Source organism: Acanthaster planci, linkage group LG15 (genome assembly GCF_054643075.1).
Source record: "Acanthaster planci isolate LZ-2023a linkage group LG15, COTS_SCS, whole genome shotgun sequence".
NCBI classification, from domain to species: domain Eukaryota; kingdom Metazoa; phylum Echinodermata; class Asteroidea; order Valvatida; family Acanthasteridae; genus Acanthaster; species Acanthaster planci.
The window spans coordinates 6,424,047-6,449,992 of NC_141791.1; the positions used below are offsets into that span (position 1 = coordinate 6,424,047).

Here is a 25,946-nt window from a genome sequence, read left to right on the forward strand (position 1 = left end):
ACCCCTAAAATGCAGTCGTGAAGCCCCTCGCCACTTTGGAATATTGATGCCTACACTTCTCAAAAAAAATAGACCGTTTTCAGGCACCGATTTCTTCCAAATCTCACTCAGACGCAAGCTGGTATTCTCTTTTCCCACCTAAAGTTCATGGCCCGCAAAATGCTTTATTCCGTATAGAGAATTTGAGTGCATACAAATAATTGTGATTTGGCCCGGGCAAGCACTTTTTGACCCATCTACTGGCCTGCATTCAGAGAGTGGGCATTGTATAGAAAGTCTGGACTCGGAAAAGTCCCTGATCAGCCCCATAGGTTGTTGGCCATCTAGTACCGTGCCAAAAATAAAGTTTTTAAACGCAGAGGCTTGTTCGCCATTGTTAACGAAATAATTTCTGGCAACAGTAGCTACAATTTTACGCAATGAGCCAACGATCACATTTGTATTCGGCTTTGTACGATGGCCGCCGGTGGCTTCAGTGGATAAAGGAGCATGACGATGGCGAGTCAAGACTTTATAATGTCCATGTGTTAGAACTGTATAAACTTCGTTTTCATGGCTACAATGTTGCTGCGCCTTGACTGATGCCCGTCTAAATAAGAGAGTCTGTGAAGTTGACCCCTCATGGTGCGTAACACGAAAAAGTAACGTACAAAAGTTTTTAAAGTAGGTAATTTGTTTCATTTACTGTACTTGTCGATTATTTCTCCCCAAAGGCCTTTGTAAAGCATTTAGTAGCGTTTTATTGCAGAAGACTGAAACTCTAATATAACCTCACCTATAAAAGAATTTGCTGCAAGTCACAACCAAAAATGTAAATTTTCTATAACGACCAGTGCAGTCGGTGTGCTCGTACGCAGACGGAAAAGTTTCGAAATTATTTTATGGTAGTTGTTACGTTAAACCGGTTATAAAAGACCGAAATAATCTTACCAACTTTTAAGGAAATAAACATTGACTTTAAGGAAAATCTGCATTTCAAAAATATTCTTAAGTCTTATCTAACTTGCTGGCAAAAAGTCCACCATGCCAGCTCGAAAAATCTACAACCCAGCGAATGTAGGTACGTAAATCTTGTACATTCTCGTTCTGACCTAAGTACATGAAGTGAAAACAAGCTTGCATAAACAAGAAACCCAGGAACGATGTTGCTGGAAGTGAAAAAACGTCACTCAAGTTGGATTGATTGCATTCAAAATTTTTCACACTAGTTTGGAGAAATTCACACTCGTCAATTTTGTACCTAACCTCAATTCCTCAAAGTGTTGTCATTTGTTTCTCGCTAAATCTTTGTGATTACGTCTTTTGGGATATGTCGCCAATTACATGAACGAGCGATATACTGAACTTGTGTTCAGATGAGCAAATTAGCAACGTACTGCATAAGCTATGCCACTCACTGCATAATAGGCGCAGCCTTTTCATTAATATAAACATGAAGGATTTCTGTCCCTGACCAGTTCCTACATTCCCTGATCTTATTGAACGTGCTCGGAGACAATGGGTACAAGGTAAGTCTGATAAAGCCACATAATGAACATTATTTCCATCATTGCTATAGGTGAGACAGTTTCCATCCCATGAAAACCCATCTGCTAGCTGAACGTTTAGTGGCGAATGCAGCATTCAGGCCTTGACCTGAATTAAGTGGACGTAAAATTTACAGGAAACGTCAGAAGTACTAATTGTCCTGCACATTGAAGTTAACACCACCGAGGGAAGAAAGTGGCACGTGTAGCCAGAGATTAACTTTGGAAACTGAGTTAAATTATAAAGTAACCTCTAATTGTGGGGTGCTTTGCATATGTAACTCTGGCCCACAAATTATGTGTGCAGTACTTGAAGTGGATGCAACTAGGCCTACAACACGGACATATTGATACAACACCATAACAAATTATTTTGTTGCAGAAATCGAGAAACGGCGGTACCAAACAGACTACCTCAGATCACAAGTTTTGCCACCAACACCATAGTACGGTTTTGATATGATTAATCAGTGATGCGTAATCTAGCTGTTTACTTGAAGCCCCAAATTATAAGCCATACAATAATTGACGGCGTTGGCACCTTGATGGCGAGAGCCGACAATAATTTCTCTTCGTCGATTGTGACAAATCCAACGAACCGGTAAATGTTTTAGAAAGGTCTGCTTAGGCAGGGATGGTGTTTACAGTTGATAACGTGCTTGTGACTTATATTTTGTGCTCACGTTTTTATTTTGATCTTCCCTAATGATACGACGGGCTGTTCAAAACAAGAACGAAGCCCACGTTTCACAAATGATAGGCATCGTCCTGCGGTATAAATTTCACATTAAAAATGGGAGTTGTCCCATGCCTTGAAAGGGCTCCCCCAGAAAAGAGAGTTTGTGTTTGGACATTGAAAATTCATGGCAATACTAATATTGTTGACCATAAACATTTCTTGTAAAAAACAAATTATTTTCTTTAGGTTTGAAGTGGTGATTTTATCAAGGTGGAAGTAGAGATGATACCTTTAGGGTTTAAAACATTCCTTCATTCAGTGCACAAGAGAGGTGAAACTCCGTATGGAGTTCAACGACGGCACCGGCTAGATTTTCCAGTGACAGATATAGAAGCTAACCCACACCAAACCAAAACAAATCAAACTTCTTTGTAAAAGGGTAGAACCCCAAATGGCGTCCACGTTGTGCAAAGGGTAAATTTGTATCCTCACGGAGTATTTCCTTTGTTTCCCGTTAACTAAAAAGTGCTGTGCGAAGAGCAATTCTCGTATCTCTTCTGTTTAAACCAGACAAGAATCACTTTCCAGAGTTAAACTGCCGACCAAATATTTAATATAAAAACCAACTTGCGTGGAATAAGCATACCCTGGAAATTTCTCCTTTTCAGTAAATTTTAAAGCTCTGCGGTACCCCTATTCATCATAGACCCCACGGGCATTATCAGCTATGTTCCCAAAATGAAATAATTTGTGGGTGGGTGGGGGTGTATGTGTGTGTTTTGTCGCCGCAAAATAAATACAAAAGTTTATTTTGCCACCGTAAAAGTTTATTTTGCGGCGATAAATTTACACGCGCACCCACACCCACAAATGATTTCTTCATTTTCCAGATAAAGGGCGGCCGATCGGCGTAACATCTAAATTCACCGTGAAGTATAGCATAATAACACAAGGCATTGGGCGCGAAGGCCAACAATGATGTTTACCGTTTCTGGTGCAGACGAAGCGTTGCATCATTGAATCAGTTACTTCATTGTCAGCAACGTACTTCGTCACAAAACCTGCCCTTATAGTGAGGGAGTGGAGTCAGAATACTATTGGAACCATACCAATATGTGCATGATATATTCTTAAAAACTCGCTGCACAATAAATTCCCTTTGAAGGCCAACATGGCAAATGAAGCTTTTAATTAGCTACCTTATCGTCATTGTCCTTTGCCACAAAGCCCTGCTCCTCAGACTTGGCCTAGTGCCACATGCTCACGAAGAGGAAATAATTCAAGGGCACATTATCTACACCACAATTTGAGGCAAAAGGGATTAGAGCCGTAACAGTTCATACAGAAGTCAGGTAAGCAGTCGCGAGAGAGAGAGAGAGAGAGAGAGAGAGAGAGAGAGAGAGAGAGAGAGAGAGAGAGAGAGAGAGAGAGAGAGAGAGAGAGAGAGAGAGAGAGAGAGAGAGAGAGAGAGAGAGAGAGAGAGAGAGAGAGAGAGAGTCCGAGCCATTGCACCAATACTTGATGGTTTTATTACTGCGTTAGTGCAGCGCTGTTAAAAAGTAAAATGCATGGTGTCATCATAACTTCATCATGCATTTGTTATTATGTTTATTAGTTTCTTTTTCACAATTGCTGCAACTGCATCGTACAGATGAAGCTAATACGTTCATGTTAGGGATGTCTGTTATAGGCATCAAATGGTCATGCACTCCCTGTGTCACGTGACCCAACCTTAAAGGTGAACTCTCGACAGGCCATCCCATAAGTTGAAAGTTAGTAGTTAATTGCCAGGGATGGTTACAGATATGCATTGTGTTGATATTGAAATACGACACTTTGGCTTTGCTCCAAGTTAGATCCATAAGTCAAGAACATGCACTAATCCAGATTTTCGTATCCTTACATTACGGCTATTGTAACGTTTCAATCATTTGATTTAACGCTCACCAAGCCAAGCACCACATTTAAATATTGTGCTTAAGGTTATCAACATTTTATGCTACATTTAGAATGACCGTTTTGCCAACTGTTAAGCTGCGCCGTGACATTGGTCCGTGCTTCAACAAGTCTGCAAAATGTTTGAAGGAAGTTCCTCTTGAGTGAGAAAGTACTTGAGACATACTTCCAATTCTAGGAAGATATATTAGTGTGAACTGAGTCTACAATTCAGCATTCTGGGGTTTCCTATTCCTCGTATTCCCGACAGGAGTTACCCCGGTAGCTTATGTCCTTCGCTGATTCGCCTATATCTGGCAGTGGTGGTGAATTCGCCCAAGAAGGCTCTGCTTATTTGCACTGTCAAGGATTTGTTCTTGTAATCGATGGGGTTTTCCCTTGTTACAGAGCCTGCCCAGGTGCTTACCCATACACCGTTGAAAAGAACAAATTATATTCTTAAGTTTCGAAGTGATAACGTCATTAACATGGAAGTGGAAATGATCAAATTTCTTCTTAAAACGTCCTTCATTCAGTGCGCAAAAGAAGTGAGACTGCCGTTTCAATGACGTCAACAGCTAGATTTAATTTCCCAGTGATAGACATTAATAAAGCCCACACCAAACCAAATCAAAACCAAAACCAAACCGCGTTCTAAATGTCATAACTCAACGTTGTATCCATGTTCTGCAATAATTGAATTAAAAAAGACAGACACCCACACTTTACATTTGTATCCTTTTGGGGTGTTTCCCTTTTTTCTTTTTTTTTCTCTGTGTACCAAAAATTTTGGGTGCAAAGAGCAGTTTTCAAATCGTCTCCATTTAAATCAAAATCACTCCCATGGGTTGGAATTTCGATCACAATGTTCCCTACACATGCATAAAAACGTCAAGTTGCTGGGAATACCCTGGAAATTCGCCTTTTCCTCTCTGGCACCCCTATTGATCACGTGCCCACAAGGCACCATATAATTAAAGCCACGTTCCCATTGAACGTTTTAGTTTATTTTGCAGGCACCTAATACACACCAACAAATTATTTCACCATTTTGCAGATACTGCATGGAAGGGGCGGCCATTCGGCGGAATACCTAAATATACTGTGAAGTACGACATAATGGCCCAAGACATTGCGTGCGAAAGCCAACAATGACGTTGATCGCTTCTGGGGCAGACAACGTCTGGCATATCATTAAACCAGTTACTTCACAAGTTCATGGTGGCACTGTACTTTGTTACAAAACCTGCCCTTCTCGTGAGGGAATGGAGTTGGCCTAACCTACTGTTGAAGTGTTGGTACCACATGAAATAGTCCATGAATTCCACATGAATTCCATTGGAAGGCCAACATTGAGTTTTCATTACGTGGTAAATGAAGCGGGGGCTTTGAAGCGGTTACTTCACTGTCATTGTCCTTTGCCACAAAGCGCTGCCCTCTTAGTGAGGTGATTTTATGCCGCAAGCTCACGAAGAGGAAATAATTCAAGGGCACATTATCTAAACCACTGTTTGAGGCAAAAGGAATTAGAGCCATGTAACAGTTGACACAGGAGTCAGGTAAACAGTCTCAAGAGGAAAAAAAAGAGTCCAAGCCATTACACCAATACTGGAGGATATTTTACTGCGCTTGGTATCACTGGGGGTGTTTTGGTGACCCGAACCATAAACGTGTTCCAGCTTCAGCTTTTGGTGAAGTGTTTTCGCGATTTTGTCATGCATCTGACGAATGTAGTTGGTTCAGCGCAGGTTCCAAATGGTGGAATATGAACAATTTTTTCGTCCCTCAGATGTGGAAGTATACTTTTCGGAATTAGTTTTTACATGCAGCGAATCAAAGCGAATCAATTTTCTAGAACATTCGTAAAAAGACAATTCAGCACTGGAGAGAAACATGCCGATTATTGAATGAAAATAATATTCATCAACTGTGTCGTCTGCTTCCATGCGCTCTCTGTCAGATGACATTAACTCTTTCTTGGTCTTGTTTTTGTGTGGCAGTCTTAATTTGTTCCTGGTTATTGCTTTGACGTCTGGTTTGGGGTCGCCAAAACACGCCCCAGTGCAGTATTCGAGTCCATCACAAATCCTTTCACAAGTCCCTCCACCAGTTCAGTCACAAGTCTCTTCATAAGGCCAGTCAACGTAATTTTTTCCTACGAAAGCTAGGGGTAATTATTATGTACGGGCGAGGTTAACTGCAAGCTCTATCGGGTTAGTGGACATTAGGAACTTAAATGCTAATGTAAACGTTAGGCTTTACTTTCTTGTTATAGAAATACCCTCAAACCAACTAATTCCCCATCAAGAAAGAAAATTACTACATACAGACTTGAACCCTCAATATAACGCTCTTCTAACAGCTACCATGCGAGTCGCCAGACAGGCAATTTTGTTGTGTCTTATACTTAAACGCTAACCCCATTTATGACCATTGCCCCAAATCTTCCTCGATTAAAAACGCATGCACAACGGTTAAGATACGTCTATTTTATTACAATTACCCCTAACCTTCCGAGGAAAACAATTACGCCGCCAATCTTAAGTTACAGGCTGAATAATGACAAAAGGATGCTTTTATCACAGCTCATTTGAATAGCTGGTGAATTGGTGTAAGATTGAATGACTTGTGATGGACTTGCGGTGGCCGTGCAGAAACTTTTTGACCAACTGTCCGAAAAGCCCATCCACAATAAGGTCCAAATTTTTGTCGATATTTTTCTCTGTCCTGGGAATTGGCGCTAGTTTTAAGGAAAACTTGTTTACTTGGAGTACTAGCCTTGAGGGGAAAAACGTACAGCATGAATGCCCATTCTTTTTCGTGACCCTTACAAGCTTGAATAATTGTCCTTTATCATTATATTTGAAAACGTTTCCGAAAACAAAAAAGGTGTGTTCCTTATCTTTTATAATAATTATGTCAAAATTTTCTCCGAGGTAGCTGAATCGTTTGCAATGTAATTTTTTTATTCAGGATATTTTTTGGTGATACTCTTCGCCTATTTGTTTGTAAGTGTAGGCCTACGTGATTACATAGGTTTCTGGAAACTTAATGTTAAAGTATAAAGCAGCGGCGTATCCAGCATCGGGGGGGGGGGCAAATTCAAAAGCGAGTGCGGCTTCGGGCTCTGCCAACATTTTGTTCGGCAATTCGGGGAGGAAAAAAATACCCCAGTGCCGACGAATGCACGGTCCCGGCCTCCTTGCTTTCATGTCACGGTGGTGTTGTCTTAGGGTTTTTCGCTTTCTTTCCCGCCCACCAAGGAAGTATTAATGAATCTTAGTATAAAAAAAACCGTCAGGGGGACAAGTTGCCCCCTGCCACTGCTGGCTACGTCACTAGTACCAAGGCAGGAATATGGGAATAAACGCGGACTATGAAACTTGATCCGTACGACGAGATTTTGTATGACATGACCTGTTGTATGGGCCCCAACTGCTAAGCACAAGATATTACGGTAAGCTAACACAGTCACCTCACAAGCAGTAAACACAGCAGGAGGCACACTTACCTCGGAGAAAAAATAAACGTGCTTAACTTAGTGACGTGACAATGGAAATCTCTAAGGGTGCACACCGGCAAATAGGCCAGAAGTCTGTCCCCGAGCTCATTAAAAAAGTTGGTACTCAAAATATTAGGGAGTCCTGAGAGCTATGGAATTGGGAAATTGAAGAAATATGGCACTGAGCCTCTGGCCCAGACCGAGGGCTTTCAATTCTAAGTAATTTGGATGCAGTCGGGCCGAAAGTGGTACTATTTAGCCGTTTTGCAGAGGGATGCATTTCAAAATGGCAGTGAAATTTCCTTTGTTTTAGGGGTGGTCTGCTTTGGGTAAAAACTTCTCAAAGACTCATCGGTCAACCCACTGAAAATTGAAAGGAAAATGAAAAAGCAGAGGTTTAACATCATTTTTCTGTCGAGCCTCGACACCTATGAGAGTTTTGAGTATTTTTAAAATAAATTTGAAATATAAGGATTCATCTTTGGTGTCTATAGGAATTTATTTTTAGGGGTGCACCCTATATAGATCCAGTAAATGGTGCCAACCATGTTGTTTTGATAAGATGAAGGTGAATTTTACTGCTTTCTCTGTAAATGAAGTTCAAATTAAGGCAAAACACATCTGAAAACAAAATAATTGGTACTCTGCACTTTTGAATTCCAAGTTTGTATTGGAAAAAGATCAGAAAACAACAAGCACTGTGCATGGAGTAAACATTTACCGGTGAGTGTGAACCATCAAACATTCTCGTAAACTTTGAGTCATTCACCAGAGTTTCTGCTTGCTCTCAATTTGTTTTCTTCCTGGCTATTTTATTTGTACATCATAGAGATGGAAAACAGATACGGCATTTAGTAGATAAAAACAAGTAAATCCTAATTCTCTGTTTGTGGAAATTTCATTTTAACTTGTGATAAAATCGAGGATATAGAGGGCGGGCAGCATGTCTCGCGTGAAAAGTTAAAACAACACAATGACTGAACTAAAACTTGGTGCAGCCTAATGAAGTGGACAATTTCCATGGTTGCCTTGGCAAAAAGATTAGATTTTAGCCACCAAAAGTATGCTTGACTTTGTCAGTCGCCACTGCAACTGGTGTCTTTCCTGTAAGCCTGAAGTTCACGAATATTTTTACGATTGCTCTTGACCTTGTTGCACATGTCTGCTTATTTTTTTGGTGCCAATTTCACTGTGTTCACGATATTTGTTGGTATATATTGCAGGGCATTTCTTGAAGGGATAGTTGTGTCCATTGCTGATAAGAGCCTCCTTCCATCAGAGGCAGAAATTCTGTGTTGTACAAATCCCGACATTCCTTAGCCGGCCATCACAATCAGGATGTGCTCGTTGGTGTATGAGGACAGCCTTGCAACTAAGTCCACTGCAGAACTGATGTCAGCAAACCGGCATGTTGCTTACACCTCTGTGGCTGGTCAGCTGGACTCTAGCACTGGAGATTTGCTTTTGTCTGGTGCTGGAGTTTGCCAAGAGGATTAATCTCGGCAACTTCGGGACGGAGCAGCATGACGTCCTTTGACTGCATTTGGCTGGTCCTTGAAGAACTTCTGCTCATCTCTATCCCCAGAAAGTTCCTATTTACTCCTGTGTTTGCCTTGCATAGACTGTTGGTGAGTTCATCTGAAATGGACTGTTTGTAAATTTAAGTTTGGCCAGGACAATTTGTGGCCATTCGGGAACCAGCCTGTGTTCTGTTCACAGATTGCACATTCCAATCAACCCTATATTGCTGGAGAACTACAATCCTGGCCAAATCTCGTTGGGCCCCGACCTCAGGCCCCCTCTCCATGTTGGGTCTCAATGTGCGGCTTGCGGTCCAGCTCGAGATGACAACATTAACCGGGGCATTGGGGAACGTTGGAGGGTATTTATGTTTATTGATGTTTGCCCCAACAATTGTGGAGAGGACTGTAGAACATCATTTGATCTATGATGTGTGGACTGCTGATCACGTCCCTGAGTATACCGCGCTCAGAAAGCTATTTTATGCTAATTATAATTACCTAACTCTCCATACCGTGATCATATCTTGAACACATCACGCAGAACTCATTCTATACTTATCACCTATCACAGGATTTTATATCACTTTAAAAAAACAAATAAGGTGGCATTGAAAACTCTGCTTATTGTAGCTTTTTAATCACTCTTTACAGAGCAACATTCTGTGCAGTCAGGTTAATGGTTTTGTTATCTCATTAATATGAACGAGAAAAAGCAATTCTCTGAAACTGCCCAATGGTTAAGCTCGCGGCTATCTAATCGTTAGATGGTGGGTCCAAATCCTGGCGTTTGCTTTTTATTTTCCCAAAGCTTGCTCTCAGTCAGTAGCTATAAGAGACTCTAATTTACCCCCGTCAACTACCAACAGTACCTTAACCAACCGGGTATAAGCTCTTCTGCTGAGCACCTTAGTACAGGTTTGGTTTCCAGTTCATACCCGCTCTCGCAGGTTTTCTCCGGGTACTCCGGTTTCCTGCTGCCTCTAAAACTGGACCTTCTTCCTAACTCCGTAATGTGATGCCGATTAATAAAGTGTATGAATAAACGTACAGTTTTTGGCGCAAATAGCCTGAGATGCTGAAAGCGCCATTTAAACAAAACAACAACCTTAGTACAGGTTCGAGACGTATGGCCGACTCGCCTCGTTTCCTCCCTTGCATGGCCATTCGACCCTTCTTGGGTTAAACGGATGGGCAGGGAGGAAATGTGGTGGGCCGGGAACCCGTGGGCAGTGAAAGGTAGTGGCAGAAATTGGGGAATATGTTCCTTAGAGGTGAGCGGGAACGCACTCGAATTTCTTCCTGTTACTAGTGACCCACACTCATTCTGCACAGTCCGTGGGCGTTTCGCTGTTTACTGTTAGTGAAGTCAGCACCTTCTATGGCCATCACAACGCCCAGGATTATATTTGTGTGTAATACATTATAAATTCATACATTTTCCTGCAGAGGCTTCGTGCAAATTTTCGTACAATTCGTCAAACTCAGAAGAAGAATAAGGCATTCGGGAATTTCATTAAACTGCTTTGCACCGACGAGCTACTCTAATTTATTATACAAACAGTGATTAAAAGGGACTATATTGTACTTGTTACTAACTAAATATGAAAAAAGAAATTTATGTAAGATATATTACCACAGAGAGGTAAACAGATCAAAACTGCCAGATTATTTTTCAGATATATTAATGTCACACTGTGAAATACGGAATCAAATTAAAATGGACAAAAACGCTGTTATATCGATAGGTGATAGGTAACAATTCCGTTTCTGCGAACCGTTGTTTTTTTAGGCTACCGAAGTATATATGATAACAAAAGAGGTTTGTATACAATGCGAAACCCAGAACAAAACTATTTATTTAGACACCTAAATTCAAAGCCTTGGCGTTTTAAGTCAATCTTTACTACACCAAAAAAAGCAAAATAAAACAAACAAGAAACAAAAGTTGAAAGAATAATGTTGCTCCGAAACTGCTCTAAAACTAGCTATACGCCTGTCAGGTCTATCGGAGTCCTTTTTTTGTTTTTTTTTTTTTTGTTTTTTGGTGTTTTTTTTTAGAATGGTGCTAAATATACGCCAAACACCATAGCACTACTAATAATCAGATAGTAATTCACATAAGATTCTAGTTATCTTATAGTTATGTTGGTATAATTATGAAAAATGCAAATTACCCGGATGGGCGTATTGAATGCGGCCGTGAGAGGGTGCCATTCTGCATCTGAAGAAAAAAATATAATGGCTCGGATGTGCCAATAGTTGCGCGCATGGAGGTTTGTATTCTTACGTCATTAATTTAAGCAACCAGTGATAGTAGCGCGCATGCGCCTGTCTTATTTACCAAAATTTTCATTGAAAGGTCCATTTTGTGACTACCTATACACGCACTGACTACGTTCACTCACGCTGCGGTGCGTATCCTGATTTTGGATCGAAATGTTCGCGTTGGAAAATGTCTGAAAAATATACGAGTAAGCAAACGTGCTCTTTGTAAAATGTCGACGCTTCTAAAGTGGACGAAAAATCGCGAAACGTCAGGACGAGCCTCCCCTCCGGCTTCACGCAACTACAGTTTCCCCAAGCCAAGGCCACCTTCCTCAAATTAACAAGGTAATTACAAATCGAGTTGAAATCGTCTTTTTGTACCGAAGTTTGTAAATTATAAAGTTGTTTTAAATCAGTTTGATATACCCCATGCTATCTTAGATCTAAATATAACGCACAAGACAGAAAGCCTACCTTTATGAATCATTCACCTTTTTTTCTACCAATTCTTTTGTGTTCTGCCACCTATTTTGACTGATCGCAAATGCCAGTCTTACACGTCCTACTTTTTTACTTTACATAAAAACTAATATTACTATAACAAGTTGGAAGCCCAAAGTTAGATTTTAAGTTTCTTTATTTAGGAACTACAATATCTGACTACTTACAATGAGCAGAGAAATTGGTCTTTAAAGGAATTTGTTTTTGAACCTGTGACATCTTAGTTACCACACCTACGCTCTAACAACCAAATTAACTTGTCATATTTGATGACACACGCAGTTTTCTTAGGGTCTTTATTTCAAAATTATTGATAAAACGAAGTACTTTGTTTCATGACTGATAATTTTTCTGAAAAAGTTAAAAGAGTCATAGATCAACATAGGGCACAATTGCCTAGTAGAGCAACAGTATAGTAATTAGGAGGGCTCAGGTTCAAATCTCGCTCTTGCTATTATCCGTTATCGATGTCAAGTAAATTTCATAATCATGTTTCGTTCAAGACTGTCACGTCAGTAAAGTAACTGTCATGTTCACGCATATGGAAGCGTTTCGAGGGCGGTCAACTTGGCCTGGAGGTCATCAACACTGCTCTGCGATACAGGGAACGAACTGAGGGCTGGAAACTGGGCCTTTTTCTGACCGGCAAAGGTTACCATCCCACTGAAGGCAGTGATGAACGACTGTGAGGCGGTGATGATTGTGCTGACTTGGGCCGTGGTTGGGATGGAGAACGTTTTCTTACCGCCTTGCACGACTATGAGGGTCTTGGCAACGGCGTACGCATTATCCACGGCCTGTCAAAAACACCAATAAATATTATCGTGACTCCTCCAAAATTATTTCACATCTTTAATATTATAATAATATTTCCTTTCTTTTCTATTGCAACACGTCTTGCAGAAATATTCTGCTCATGCCCACTTCAAGCAAGGTTATGTAGATCCAATTTCAGCCAAACGTAATTATTTTTGTTAAGTACATAGTTTGTAAAGAATTCAGTAATTTTTAATTACTCCATTGTTTTTAAGATTCACATGATGACGTTATCCTGATTTCACTGTATTCACTCATTCAACATTACTAAGAACAACCGAAACCTCAACAGTGTTTAGTTTAGAGATATTGGCCATTCAGTCTTAACAAAGAAAAGCTGATGTGATGGCTCACGATGAGGAACTTGACGTCACGGTGTGGAAAACATTACCTAACACTCTCTTTACTATGTCCAGAGATAGGAGGCTATGCAATGAAAGGCAATGCCGAAATAAGAATTTAGAAGGAACAATCTTTAAAATATTCAGAAATCGATCAATGACGTTATCATGACCTCACTTCATGGTTTGCATTTAATTACCGCTCACAATAAGTCAGACCAAAAGTATTTATCTTACCTGAACCTTAGCTTATGCGTGTGTTTTTGTAACGTTGCAATAGACCTTTTCACTAATAAATTCATAATTATGCACGCATGCGTACAAATGGCCTTGGCGGCAAGAAGTGTGAGCAGGCCATTGAAAACGTACAGGGGTGCGATTTTGATCATTTTCTGTCAGGTTTTCTGTCTTTATTCAGTTTTTTCTTCAGAAACCTCAGAAAACAAGTGAGCAGTCGATCACATAATGTCTACAATTTTCTGTGAATTTTTGATGACGACATGTCATCATACAAAAACTGACAATGAGACAATTCGTACAGGTATACAAAATAATGCAATTCATAAATCCTGACCAATAAATGAAAAGGCTCTAACAATGCACGTAATATAAAAAGTTTTGGGAACCGAAATCCCTCGAACGGACTCACCTGTCCCATCGCTGTGGTGTACTTGGTGAAGATGTCAATCAGGGGTACGGTAAAACCATCCAGATTGATGGTGTCATTCTGGTGGCTTTGCAGCCAAGTTGTCACAGTCTGTGAGGTCTGCGTCAACTCGTTGATGAGGCTGCTCAAGGCGTTGATCTTGTTGTACTGTGCCTTGGCTGCCTGGCTGGCTGTGCTGCTGCTCCCGCTGCTTAACTTTGCCTTCAACTTGGTCAGGGCGACGTTGACTCCGTATAAGATCGCTCCTACCGCAGCGTTCTTTATCACGAACTGGGTGAATTTCTGGAGAGTCAGGGGAACATCTAGATTTTTCAGGTAATCGGCCACCTTGCCAAGTGCGGAGACGCTCTCCTTGACTTCTGCCACTTCCTTTTCAACATTTTCGAGCTCTTCCTCGTCCAGGCCGGCGTCCTCAGCCGATGCCGCTTCATCGTCGATGGCCTCCTCAGCGTCCGTAATGACGTCGATCACCTCTTCCGCCATTGTCAGCAGGTACTACTTATGATACTGAAGTGGAGAATCTGCAGGCAAAGATAATAACCTGTATATCTACGACGCAACACAAGCTCACCAATAAATAGCAATGACACACCAAAACAGACCTTTGCCAACCTCATGGTTTGTGAAGATGTGATTGCCGTGAGTATTTGATAAAGAGAACAATTCACAAAAAAATTGTCAATAGAATCTCATGCAGTTATGTAACACTGATTTTTGAAATGAATGTCGCAAAATGAACATTTTGGGGAAATGATAGTTGCCAACCAAGACTGAACTTTCTGTAACTTTGATTGCTAATACACAGAATGGAGGTGGATGTTTGTACAAATCCATTTAATTCAACAAACGGGTCCAGGCTGATTTTTTTCCTTCCATCCCATGTTTGTTTGAATTGAGGTTGACAGGCTAATTGACATGAAAAAGAAAGAAGTACCTTGCATTCAAATCATAGAGACGAGCAATCAAGCTACCTGTTTAAAGACACTGCACAGAAACAAAATAGCTTTTAAGCTGTGCTATGCTTTACCCAAAATCTCACATACAGCGAAAATGCTTGAAATGCTTTTCATAGTATTAAGGTCATGGCTTCTTTGTTTTTCAAATTTGATTGTTGATAACTTTATTCCGTAATCGGAGATTCGTGTCAAACTTGATTTTTAAGTACACCGAGGCCACAATATTTTCCAACAATATCAAATATAACGTATTAACATAAACCGAATTTGAACACAATTTGTACATAAATAAAACCGAAACAATACATAGTTTGGTAATTAATTATCACATTGTGAAAATGGCTTAACAGTATAAAAAACTAATTATTTACACACATACTATGCAACAAGGTTTATCTAGTAACTTTACTGTAAAAGAGGTGAGTTAAATCCGGTAGAAAAAATGTCTGCAGCGAGCTTTGTTGCTGTGGGGAACGCACAGGCGCATTCAGGATCTATTAATTATTAAACAAAGGGTGAGATGGATCTTTCATAAATTTAGTCACGTTGCGAAGATACCGGGCTTTGACTTAATTATGGATACGAAAAGGTGGTACAATTGGTAGAAATAGTGATGTTGGGGGCATTGTTCATAATTTGTGTTATTGAACATGAAACATCAAATCTATTACATGTAGTTTCACATGGATTCGACAACTGAATCACAAGAAAGAAATATGACCACGATTTGAAGGTGCACAAAATCCCGGCTGCAATTTTTTCCGCCTAAAGCCCTTGAAAGTAAGGCAGCATTGCACAGCGTTTTTTTAACAAGTAAACATCTTTCCATTAACTGAGACAAATTACTTATTGTTTTGGCTCTCAAAAGTAATTTTTGCATGACTCATTAGTAAATGAGAAAAGTTTAAAATGATTTTGCAGTCCCTGTACTGGGAAAAATCCAAAATGAGATGGCCAGTATTTAATTTATAGCATCTATAGTAAAGATGTTTTAATCCTTGGAAAAAAACAACCACATGTACATAAATCGTACCTGCCAAAAGCTAATATTGATCACCTAAATAACTCATCTTCAAAAACATATAAAAAGATTTTATTTTCCGGTTTGAAATTGGCACATCATTCGTAACAATTCACGAGCTCATTAAAAGAATAGTCAAACAGTAAGCTGTTAAAAGACCGCCTATGAAAGTCATGTTTCAGCATATTCTGAAAATAATAAGCAATAAAACGGCTGCAGTCGGATTTCTGAACATAAGTCACGCTACCGTCCCTTTGTGAAGTTTAACAAGAAGCTGTCGTCGGCATACTTGAGAAACGAGGCCTTTACTGCGCTATAGGCTGCACAGCCGCACGCCGATACGTTACTGATATTCAGTTTGCATCGCTACAACAACCCAGGATGCTGACTTCCCGCAAAACGGGAGGTTATACGGACTAAGGGAACATTTTTTCTTCCCAACCTTAAGAAAACCGGAGCACAACCATTCAATATTCAATACCCACTGAATCCTCGGTTGAGAGAGAATGATGTGTTTGTTGGGCCGTTCCTTGTACCGTACTATCACCAAATGGTAGAATGTCAAAAAGGCAAGAAGTGTAGAGTTCGAGTTACTTGAACTACGGGTCGGCCGCACACCTCCACCTGCCTTATCTCACCCCCAAACTGAAAAACTGGCTCTTTGGAGATGAAGGCGCAAGGCGAAGGCACGAGCCAACCGGTATGACCTGCATCGGATGAGCTTTAGCATACTTTATTAATGTACTGATAGCATTATTTGAGCAACATGAAACTTACCGAGAACACGCCTGCGTCTGTCCTCAGCTAGCTGGGGTGTGTGGAGGTTGCCTGCCTGTCGCTTCAACTCTGCACGCACGCGGTGGACTGAGCTTGATTCGCCACTCGGCCTGACAAGAGGGGTGGGTACACCCAACCTAGCACGTGACATAGAACCCACAGGTTTTACGTGCTTAGTTTGCTGCGTGACTAGTAATCTGCTTCTTGATTCAACGATTGTATACCCTTAGTCCAGGGGTTGAACCTTAAACTAGTTAAGCATAAAGCTATCCTATAAAGTAATTTTAACGTGTTCACTTTTTTCAGGACCTTACATGATTTCCATCCAGGCTCGGAGATGTGCAGCCGGTATTTTTTTTTAACATAAAACGTTGAGGTAGCCCGACAAGAGTGCAAATTATAATAATTCAAGACTGGCAGAAAAACCACTTTCCCACAGGAAAGTACATGCATGTTTCCGTAGAATGGTGTGTAATGAAAGAGCTCGCGTCCAGCTGGCGTCCGTCTTCGTGGGTTAGCTGGTGGACCGCTATCAGCATAATAACGACTGGCTAGTCTGCTTTCAGCTGTACTTTTTCACACTGTCAACAAATTGCGGCATTTAACGCCATAACACGGCAATACACGTATATGGACCCATTGGGATCTTAGATTCAGCACCTGTTTTCAGTCATTATTTTTACATTTCAAGATCTGATACGTGCGATATGTCAACATTCTCATTTGCTGACAATGACACTAAAAGTACAGTGGAGTTTATCTAAGTACAGCGTGTAGGAACCTGGATACGCATGATATTAATCAAGCGGTTTTTGTGTTTACACTGTCGGCTTTCAATTGAAATCTGTGGGGGTTCGTCTGGGTCTTTATGTCAATCCGTTCATTTTAGAACTCCAACCGTATATTCTATTTTAAGTCCACGACTTTCCTATACAGCAGCAAAACTTAGTCACAGTGGCAGCCTGCTATTGGAAGACGATGCGTGTCTCTCCTGACATTGGACGGATGACCAGTGGGATTTCAGCGGTATTAGCCATAGTGGTCAGCAGGTGACCGGACAATTATCGGCCGTAACACAACCCACAGCACAGAAGTGAAAAATTGCTTCATGTACCTTTAGTGTATTTTTCTAGAAAAAGATGGATGGCATCCGTACTCATGGGTTAGCCGATGGGCCAAAATCGGCAAAGGACCGACTGACCAGTGGCTTCCAGCAGTCAGCAAATGGTCAGCTGATGATACTGAATTTATCAACAGTTTCAAACATTCTTTTTGGCAATTCTTCAGAATTGATTAAATGAGGTGTTTGTATAACACCACCATGCACCTCTATTAGTTCCCATTGGGATATCCTATTCAACACGATTTTAAGGCAGTACTTTCGAATTCTGACATTTTACTTGTGAAATGTGTCAATATTCTATTACTGGCTGACAGTTACTGTTGACGCCAAAGTAAGGAAACATTAGAGGTCTATTAAAGTTTTGATCAAGAATAGAAGAAATTTAATTATTTTGTGCACTGTTTCTCCCCAGGATGTGTAGCTACGATTGATGCGATTTGAAAAATTATTTCTGTGCACAAAAGGATAAAAACCAAGACAATCCTTGAGTGGGAAGTAAAAATAAAAGGAAAAAACTGCTTCGTGAAAATGAGCTTCAAGTATTCAGAGTTATAACATTCATGTCAAAGCGCAAGTTCTGAACTTTACACCTGCGTCAAACGTCATTGTACACGTTCTTTCTTCATAAGGAGGGATTAATGCGGCAACAATACAGCCTATTTTTTTCTAAAGGCTGTAGAGACCTGGATCTTTAATCAAGCGGGTTTTTGTGTTTACACAGTCGGCTTCTGATTGAAATCTGTGGGGTTTCGTCTGGGTCTTTTGTCAACCCGTACTTTTAGAACTCCAACGTCTGTTATAAGTCTAAAACTTTTCAAATCACGGCACCCCAGCGGCGAAACTCAGTCTCGGTGCATGGAAGCCCGCTATACTAGAAGACGATGCGTGTCTGTCAGGCCTCTGCACTCATCATATCGGTTGGCTTGCTGATCAAACTTGGCAAAGTACCGGACGGATGACCAGTGGGCTTCAGCGGTTACTCACAGTGGCCAACAAGATTATTACTGGACGATTAATACAATGCTGGCAGTAATATAGCAAACCACATTCACTGCGTGAAAGTGCAAAATGGCTTCACATGTTTATGTTATCAGGGTCATTAATAATCACTGTCAAACCTGTGCACCTGCGTCAAGTATTACATTTTTTAGTAGAAAGGATCTAAGTAACCTAAACACCCAGATATTCGCAAGTTTTACTTTCTTTTGTCAGTGCTTTGTGGGACTCCAGAGGTTTATAATAAGTCAGTCACTTTCTAAACTGTACCTCGAGCTGAAAGTTCTTTTCAAGTTCTCCTGACTAACAACAGTGGTGTTTTTCGAAAAGTGGATGTTAAAAAATCCGAATATGCGTGACATTGATAAAACCATCATGTGGGTGCGTTTGTTTCAAATTGAAATCCTGTGCAGAGCTCCTGTGCAGGGTCACCTTTTGCTAATCAGTACTTTTTGGAAATCCAATGATTTTTAATAAGTCCCAGACTCTGAAAATCATAGCCTTATGAAAATAATCACAGAAAGAGATATCTCAACACCAAGATTTTTTCTGGAGAAGAGAACGTAGGCCTATACCCGGGTTTTGACCTTGACCAAGTACTCCTTTGCCGCTATTGTGGGTCTTCTGTCATGATCGACTTAATTTTTTTTCATATGCTGTTTTTATAAGAAGTATTCTCTTTGCACTGGAATTAAGTTTCTGTACGTATCACTGTTTTATGTAGTAACCGATATGTGTGGGTCTAGTGGACGAAAACCAACCTAAATGTACCACCTAGAGTACCACTGGTTCTTTTCAGAACCGCAAATACTCACAAAAGAGATACGTCCATGGTGCTACCGCAAACCTACTTTCTATTCAACCTAAATCCAGAAAACATGAGACAGGGACATGCATACTCCGCAGAAGTAAAATCTTGAACATCGAGTATGGGGTCAATGGCAGGTTTTCCGGCACGCCCTCATCTGTACATCTTATCAATTAACGACAGTGCAGAGTCCATGTACATTCGAACAACTATACTGTTTTGAGATCGTGTACAGAAACAAAGGAAAAACGAACCCTTCATTGTTTTGAAATGTCCGAAAAGAAAGAAAGAAAGAAAAAACACCCATTCAGTGATTGGGTCAAAATCGTTTTGTATACGCACCCGAAAAATACGTACGTTTGACAATGCTATATATTAAAGGAGATGCGACAAGAAATCACACATTCTACGCGTGCTGCAATTTTACTGGCAACCATGAAGTCATCATCGTGCAAAACAAACTTATTTTTTCAATGAATGTTAGCTAATAGTATATGCAGTCATTTAAAGCATGAAACTCTCTCCAGGAAAGTGGAAATATCCGATTTGTCAGAGGCCAAACAACGTTGTGTGTCTGACAATTTTGTTTGGCTCATGAAAATGAAAAAACCCATGTGTTTATGCATTCACTCTATATAGTGGAATAATTTAGAGACGGAGAAATTAACTGTAAATTATAGCAATGCTCAGTTGCGCTTCTATTAATGCATAATCATTGTTTAACTGAAAAATTCAAAAGAAACAGCGTATTAAAAAATAAGCTCCAATACAGTAATTTCAGCAAAATAGCTAAATCTGCTTTTCTCAGAAATAACCAAACCAATGAGGCCGATTCAGCAGAACTACTGGGACTAAGCAAACCTTTACTGAGCACATGCAATATAGTTTTGCTCTTCAAAAATTGGTTACCTGCCACAATGGCATGTGTAATGGTTTTGTTGTCAGTGGTTCCCATACCAGCTGATTCTTGCTCAGCACTGTTTGGCCCTACGCAGCTAGCTCCAAGGAATTGGACCCAGACTACAATGGCCTACGCTGCCACCAGCTGATTGGTAATTGCGGCTACTTGGGTGTTATCGATCGGCATGCTTGCCAGCGCTTTCACCGTGGAAGCCTTTTGGTCCTTGAATGTAACGAGCGACTGGAAACTCTGAGCCACGGTGTCCAGACCCTTCTGTATGGCTTCAACCTCGCCGGATGTGACAGGATCTTTTCGCAGGTTCTCCGCTGCCACTTGTTTCGAAAGAGACTGGAGGACTCCAGATGCCTGCATAGACACATTCAAATGGGCAATAATATCTGCATTATTCTAAAGGACTCTCCAGAAAATTTCATTCACCTACATTTGAAATTTTCAAATGAAATATTCGGCGACACCTTGATTTCAGTTCATTGAAAAAAATCAATATGTTACTTCGAAATCCCATGTAATGGCGGGCAAGTTGACATGCCAAGCTCAGAAGATTTTAGAGAAAAGGCTTTGGGGACATTATCAGTGGAGTGAAAATGCCAGGCGGTCTGAACCCTCCATCACTACCGCTATGCCCTTGATTCTAATGCACTCTTATACCTGCCTATATTGAATATTGTCAAAGTAATTCTTGGCAAAATATGTAAGCAAGACTAAATTCTCCAATAACCTAGTCAGTTCTACCTGCAGCAGAATTTGTCACAGCAAAGTGGATTTGGCATATAATGTGTGAAAGACTGAGGTGCTGATTATAGACACGGCGACTAAAATTGAAATGGCTATATATTGCGTGAAAAGTTAAAAAAAACTTAGGTATTTACGCACCGCTCCCAGGCTCGGCAGGAACGTGGACAGTATGCCACTCAAGGGAACTTGAAATCCCTGCAGAGTGGTGGTGTCGTTAGCATTCTCTTTCAACCAGCTGTACAGATCCTGCATGAGGCTTGAGCAAGTGACCAGAACGCCGATAAGATTAGCCAGCTTCTCGGCCAGAGCCCTAGCCGCGGGATTTGAGGTGATGTCTTTCAAGATCGCATCCGCTGCCTTGAAGACAGCATTGATGGCCTCATACTCAGCCACCAGTTTGCTTATCTTCTCCATTGCAACACTGATCTTTGCCAAGATCTGAGACAAGGCTTCGCCGCCCGAGGCTACCGCTTCGCCCGCCTCGGTTCCGGCTTCAGTCCCGGCTTCAGCGCCTGCCTCGGCGCCAGCACTGATTGCTTCCCCTGCCTCAGCGGCTCCAGCAACTGCTTCGCCGGCTTCTGCGGCAGCCGCTGCTGCCTCCGCGCCCTCTATTATACCGACAATTGCCTCTATGCCCAGAATGATACCCATTATCTCTAGAAACCGTAAGGTGCGTCACTTTCCCAACTGAAATGTTTGGCGAGCTGATTGATCTGTTGAGGCGGCTTCGCAGTGCATGGATCTATATAATAATAGCTCCAGGGGCTACGTGTATGTTGTTGGTTTCGGCTTATACGGGTGACGTCACATAAACCTATACTGACGTATTACCGCATGGTTTGATCATTGCGGGCCTCTTGTCCTGCACGACATAAAATGAAAGGCGCCCCCATATAATTATGTTGTGTCGCTCACACTTAAAAAAATGTCACGGGGGGGCAGTCGATGTCTTTTGGGGGAAACAGCTTACCCTTTCTTATATCGAAGAATAGATTGAGTGGCCACTTGCCTTTGAATAGGCAATGCAAATGAACAGTTTTGGACGCAGATTAAAACATGACTATAGGCATCTACTGTGATGTATGGAAAAGTTGGGCTATAATACCCTCGTTTCATTTAGAGCTTGTTTTATAATGTATGCAGGGATGCAAATTCTCTAGTAAAAAAGTCTCATTGTTGGGTTCAATTTTCGAATTTTACGTTATTGGTACGTAACACACCACATGAGTTTTCTATAGGTGTCAGTTTGAGACATCAGAAATGTAACAATAGACGCAGGAAACAGGCATAAAATAGATATGACATGTTGGACTTTAAAGTACGTAGCTCTTGATTGCGTTCTCTTATCGAGAGCACACTACATTTACATTTAGGACTTCATTTATTTCACGTTTTTTCCTATCACGAAAAACATTGACCTCTTTACACAGAGTTAGGCTTGATGATTTCGAGATCAAGCACCCCTTGAGATAGTGTCGGTTAGCCAATGGTTCAGCAGAGTTTCATCTTACTAGACGTAATTCTTAATATTCGTCTAGGAATAGGACCGCCTATTTCACTTATACCTCATGAAGTATAAAGTCTTCTTTGCGGTTCCAGTGAACAAATCCATCAGCTGATGGTTACAAGTAATTGTAAAATCAATTTATGTGGGCATGGAATAAAAGTGTGGTCACCTGTGAAAGTTTCAGCTGTGTGGACATGTTAACATCTTAGGATCATTAAAGGTCTTTCCCAGCTGCAGTTAGCCACCAGTTGGATATGTTGGCCTGCCTTTTCAGTAAGCCATTGCTTCTGATTATACCAAGCAGTGGTTGACAATCTGTGGCAAGCAATAAACAAGAAAAAACACAACAGACTTTTAGATTTACGCAATGGTGCAAAGTTACCGGGATATCAGAGCGAAATGTATTTGTATGTCAGAAAAACAAGCCATATGAACGATACTTGGAAGCCTGCGATGTGCGGTTTACAACTTCACAGTAACCTTTGGTGTAAGCAGATTCGGAAAAATCCTTTAAAATGATCAGCTGTCACATGAAGAGAGAAGACTCCTTTCAAATCAAAGCAAGAATAAAAAGAATGTGAGGACCAGGGAGCTAGCAGAGGTAAATGAGGGGTTAAGGGTCGCTTGGTGGCGCTACTTACACATAAGCTCCATAAACAACTCTGGTGAGAGCCAGAGTTGCATACACATGTACATCTTCAGAGAGTTCTCATACACTACTAACACTCACCTTGATCACCTGAAGGCAGCAGAATTGAGGCCAATTTCTACAAAAAAAATTAACCCAAACATCTATCAGTGTCTTTCACGGTTTGGAACTCGTTCATCCTGAGTTGTACACAGCGATTCGGTACATAACGCCACCAAAAGGGCCTACTCTTTCCTGTGGTTGTACCTATATGTATTTATGGCTCTGCTGGAATCCCTTTTTGACAACCTTTCTCGAATCTAAAGCGTCCAGTGTTATAATCACCCACCCAAGCAGGACTGCTGTTTGTAAGTCTCCATCCAAATTTTCTGGCTTGAAAATTCGTATATGAATCTGCAAAGAGTAGGCCTCGACCTTAGCACTAGACGGGCGTGCATATTTGAGTATGCTGCAGGCTTGCTAAATGTAAAAAAGAAAAAAAAAGAAAACCCGCTCAGGGTGAAGGATGCTTAAATACGTATGACAAGTCGACCAGTCTGAGTCACCTAATTCGTTCTCTACTCCATTTAATTCTTTTTATTCTGTTTATTGTTGAGTGTGGCAGGTAGGCCAACGGTGCCAGTGGTTCCTTTATACTCTCACGGGCATCCTTTTCTTTTCTTCTACGCTCCTGAATATTTAAATAAACACAGCATTGTAATTTGCCTTTAATCCTGCGCAGTATTAAATATATGCAGGAATGTAGCCCGCCAACCTAAACGCCAATACCCACCATTGTTATTGCACTGCATTTTCCTTGTTTTCAACATACCAGTGATCACCGTGCTCTACTGCCTTTGCCTTTGTTCAGAGTCAAATCGCTCTGCTTCAGAGCTCTCACCCAAAAGCATCAACTAGCGCTTGCCGATTTTATAAGTCTTATCAGCCGTTTGTGTGTTGATGTCTGCCTCAAATACGCAGCACCTAAGCTTGGGATTCTGATTGAGAAAATGAAACCACAGCAAATGTTGGCCGTGAAGGCTGTTCTGGAGGGTCAAGACGTATTTGTCAACCTTCTAAATGGATATGGCAAAAGTTTCAAATACCAGGCCGCACCGTCGCGCTGTGCAGCGACTTCATGAACGATTTCGGGGGTGAAAAAATTGGATTCTCCCTCAATCCTCCGAAATCCTCCAAAACCATCCGAAGGATTTTGGAGGATTGCAGAGGGTTAGGGTTAAAACCTTGGTGCCATCTCATCCAAGTTGTCCTGAAGTGCCTTAGTTGTTATTCAGGGGTTGGAGAGGGCCTCCGGCAGCTTTCCTGTCCAGTAGAGGAGACACCTTCGGCTTCCGTCCACGCTTGCCAATGTTTTTCAGAGCATTGAGCTTCTTGTACTTCTTGAGGATGCACTTCACTGTGGAAATTGGTACTCTGAAGAGCTTGGAAATGGCTTTATAGCCTTTCCAATCTTTGTGAGGATTCACAATGCTCATGTGGAGATCCTCGCTGAGTTTGTTAGTTTTCACCTTGTTCACAACAACTGAGGAAGACTCCACGGCTGTACTTTTATACTCTAGAAGCAAAGTACCGAAAATGGCATTCTACGGATCAATTGTAGTAGATTAAATTCCTAACATATTCCCAGAGGATGTATGCATTTTTATTTATATTCAAAACTACATGAAGAATCTTTGGAATGTGAGGAGCATGTGCACTTCGGAGGAATGCGGCCAAATACCACGACATGCGGAAGGGTATGGATAACTCTGAGCAAGTCAAAATGTAGCGTTCTTTGTTATGCAAATGAGGAAAAACCAAAGCCATTTCTCATTTATACCTGACAGCTAAAAGTATTCAACTATGGCCCAAATATCATGTGCCCACCTTTCATTCTTTAGAAAAATACACAAAACAATAAAAGTGACAAGAAGTTTCAATAATTTCATTGTTAACGGTAGCTATGTCGTTTCAAAGAGGTAAAAAAAGGGTTTTACGCAGGCAACAATGATGATAGTGATAAAACAGTACTACTCCGGAGAGTATGGAATTCCATATGTGCGTCGCCTTTCTGAAAATTCAACGTTTTTTAGAGATTTTATTCCGCTGAAATGATTAGGCAAACTTTTCCGCAGTACATTCATTCTTACATACTATAAAAATGTGCTGACTTGTTTTTATGAAATTCCAGAAAGAAGTCTGCCAGCCGATACAGACATTCCTTTTTTTCCTCTCAATTTCACCTTTGCAAGCATGACAACAAATTAAAAACAAGTGACGAACGACGCACGACGGGTGACACACAACGGGCGACGCACGACGGCAGATATGGAATTCCATAGTAGAGTATTTTGTTTGCATCAGGGCGCAGGAATAATGTTGGTCAGGCGAAGGGTCATATTGCATCAGAATGTGAAAAAAAGTGCTCCGGAGTAACAGGACTCCAGTTTGCGTATCTATCTCATGCCTACCAATAACACGTATACTTGTTTGCAGCTCAAAACACCGACAGGAAAATATCGAAATGACTAACACTGTATATAATTCTTTTCCTGCAGAGATCGAAAAACGGCGACACCACCTTCCCCAGCAGCCGTTGGGCAAGCCATGACTACAACTCGCATTCTGCCGATCAACAAAAATTAACGTTATGGTTTGAGGATTATTGCCTAGTGATGCGAAGTCTGCTACTCGCACAAGATCTAAAACTGTGAACCG

General features: G+C 41.0%; 2 protein-coding genes across 2 annotated transcripts; both read right to left on the reverse strand.

Moving 5' to 3' along the window:
- Window positions 1-10,684: 10,684 nt before the first annotated feature.
- Window positions 10,685-16,665, reverse strand: LOC110984681 (uncharacterized). Its single transcript, XM_022245096.2, has 3 exons — window positions 16,510-16,665; window positions 13,738-14,276; window positions 10,685-12,728 (listed from the first exon to the last, which is right to left on the reverse strand). The coding sequence occupies exons 2-3, from the start codon at window positions 14,236-14,238 to the stop codon at window positions 12,465-12,467; spliced, it is 765 nt and encodes a 254-aa protein (XP_022100788.1). The 5' UTR covers window positions 14,239-14,276; window positions 16,510-16,665; the 3' UTR covers window positions 10,685-12,464.
- Window positions 16,666-17,985: 1,320 nt separating this feature from the next.
- On the reverse strand, window positions 17,986-21,839 carry LOC110984682 (uncharacterized). Its single transcript, XM_087146742.1, has 3 exons — window positions 21,232-21,839; window positions 19,492-20,703; window positions 17,986-19,389 (listed from the first exon to the last, which is right to left on the reverse strand). Exons 1-2 carry the CDS (start codon window positions 21,742-21,744, stop codon window positions 20,467-20,469), a joined length of 750 nt encoding a protein of 249 aa, XP_087002868.1. The 5' UTR covers window positions 21,745-21,839; the 3' UTR covers window positions 17,986-19,389; window positions 19,492-20,466.
- Window positions 21,840-25,946: the final 4,107 nt, after the last annotated feature.

Coding starts and splice junctions, on each gene's coding strand:
- LOC110984681 (XM_022245096.2), bottom strand. CDS start 14,238: ATGGCGGAAGAGGTGATCGACGTCATTACGGACGCTGAGGAGGCCATC. Junction 12,729..13,737: donor ACACCACAGCGATGGGACAG/GTGAGTCCGTTC, acceptor TGTTTTTGACAG/GCCGTGGATAATGCGTACGC.
- LOC110984682 (XM_087146742.1), bottom strand. CDS start 21,744: ATGGGTATCATTCTGGGCATAGAGGCAATTGTCGGTATAATAGAGGGC. Junction 20,704..21,231: donor TCCTGCCGAGCCTGGGAGCG/GTGCGTAAATAC, acceptor GTGTCTATGCAG/GCATCTGGAGTCCTCCAGTC.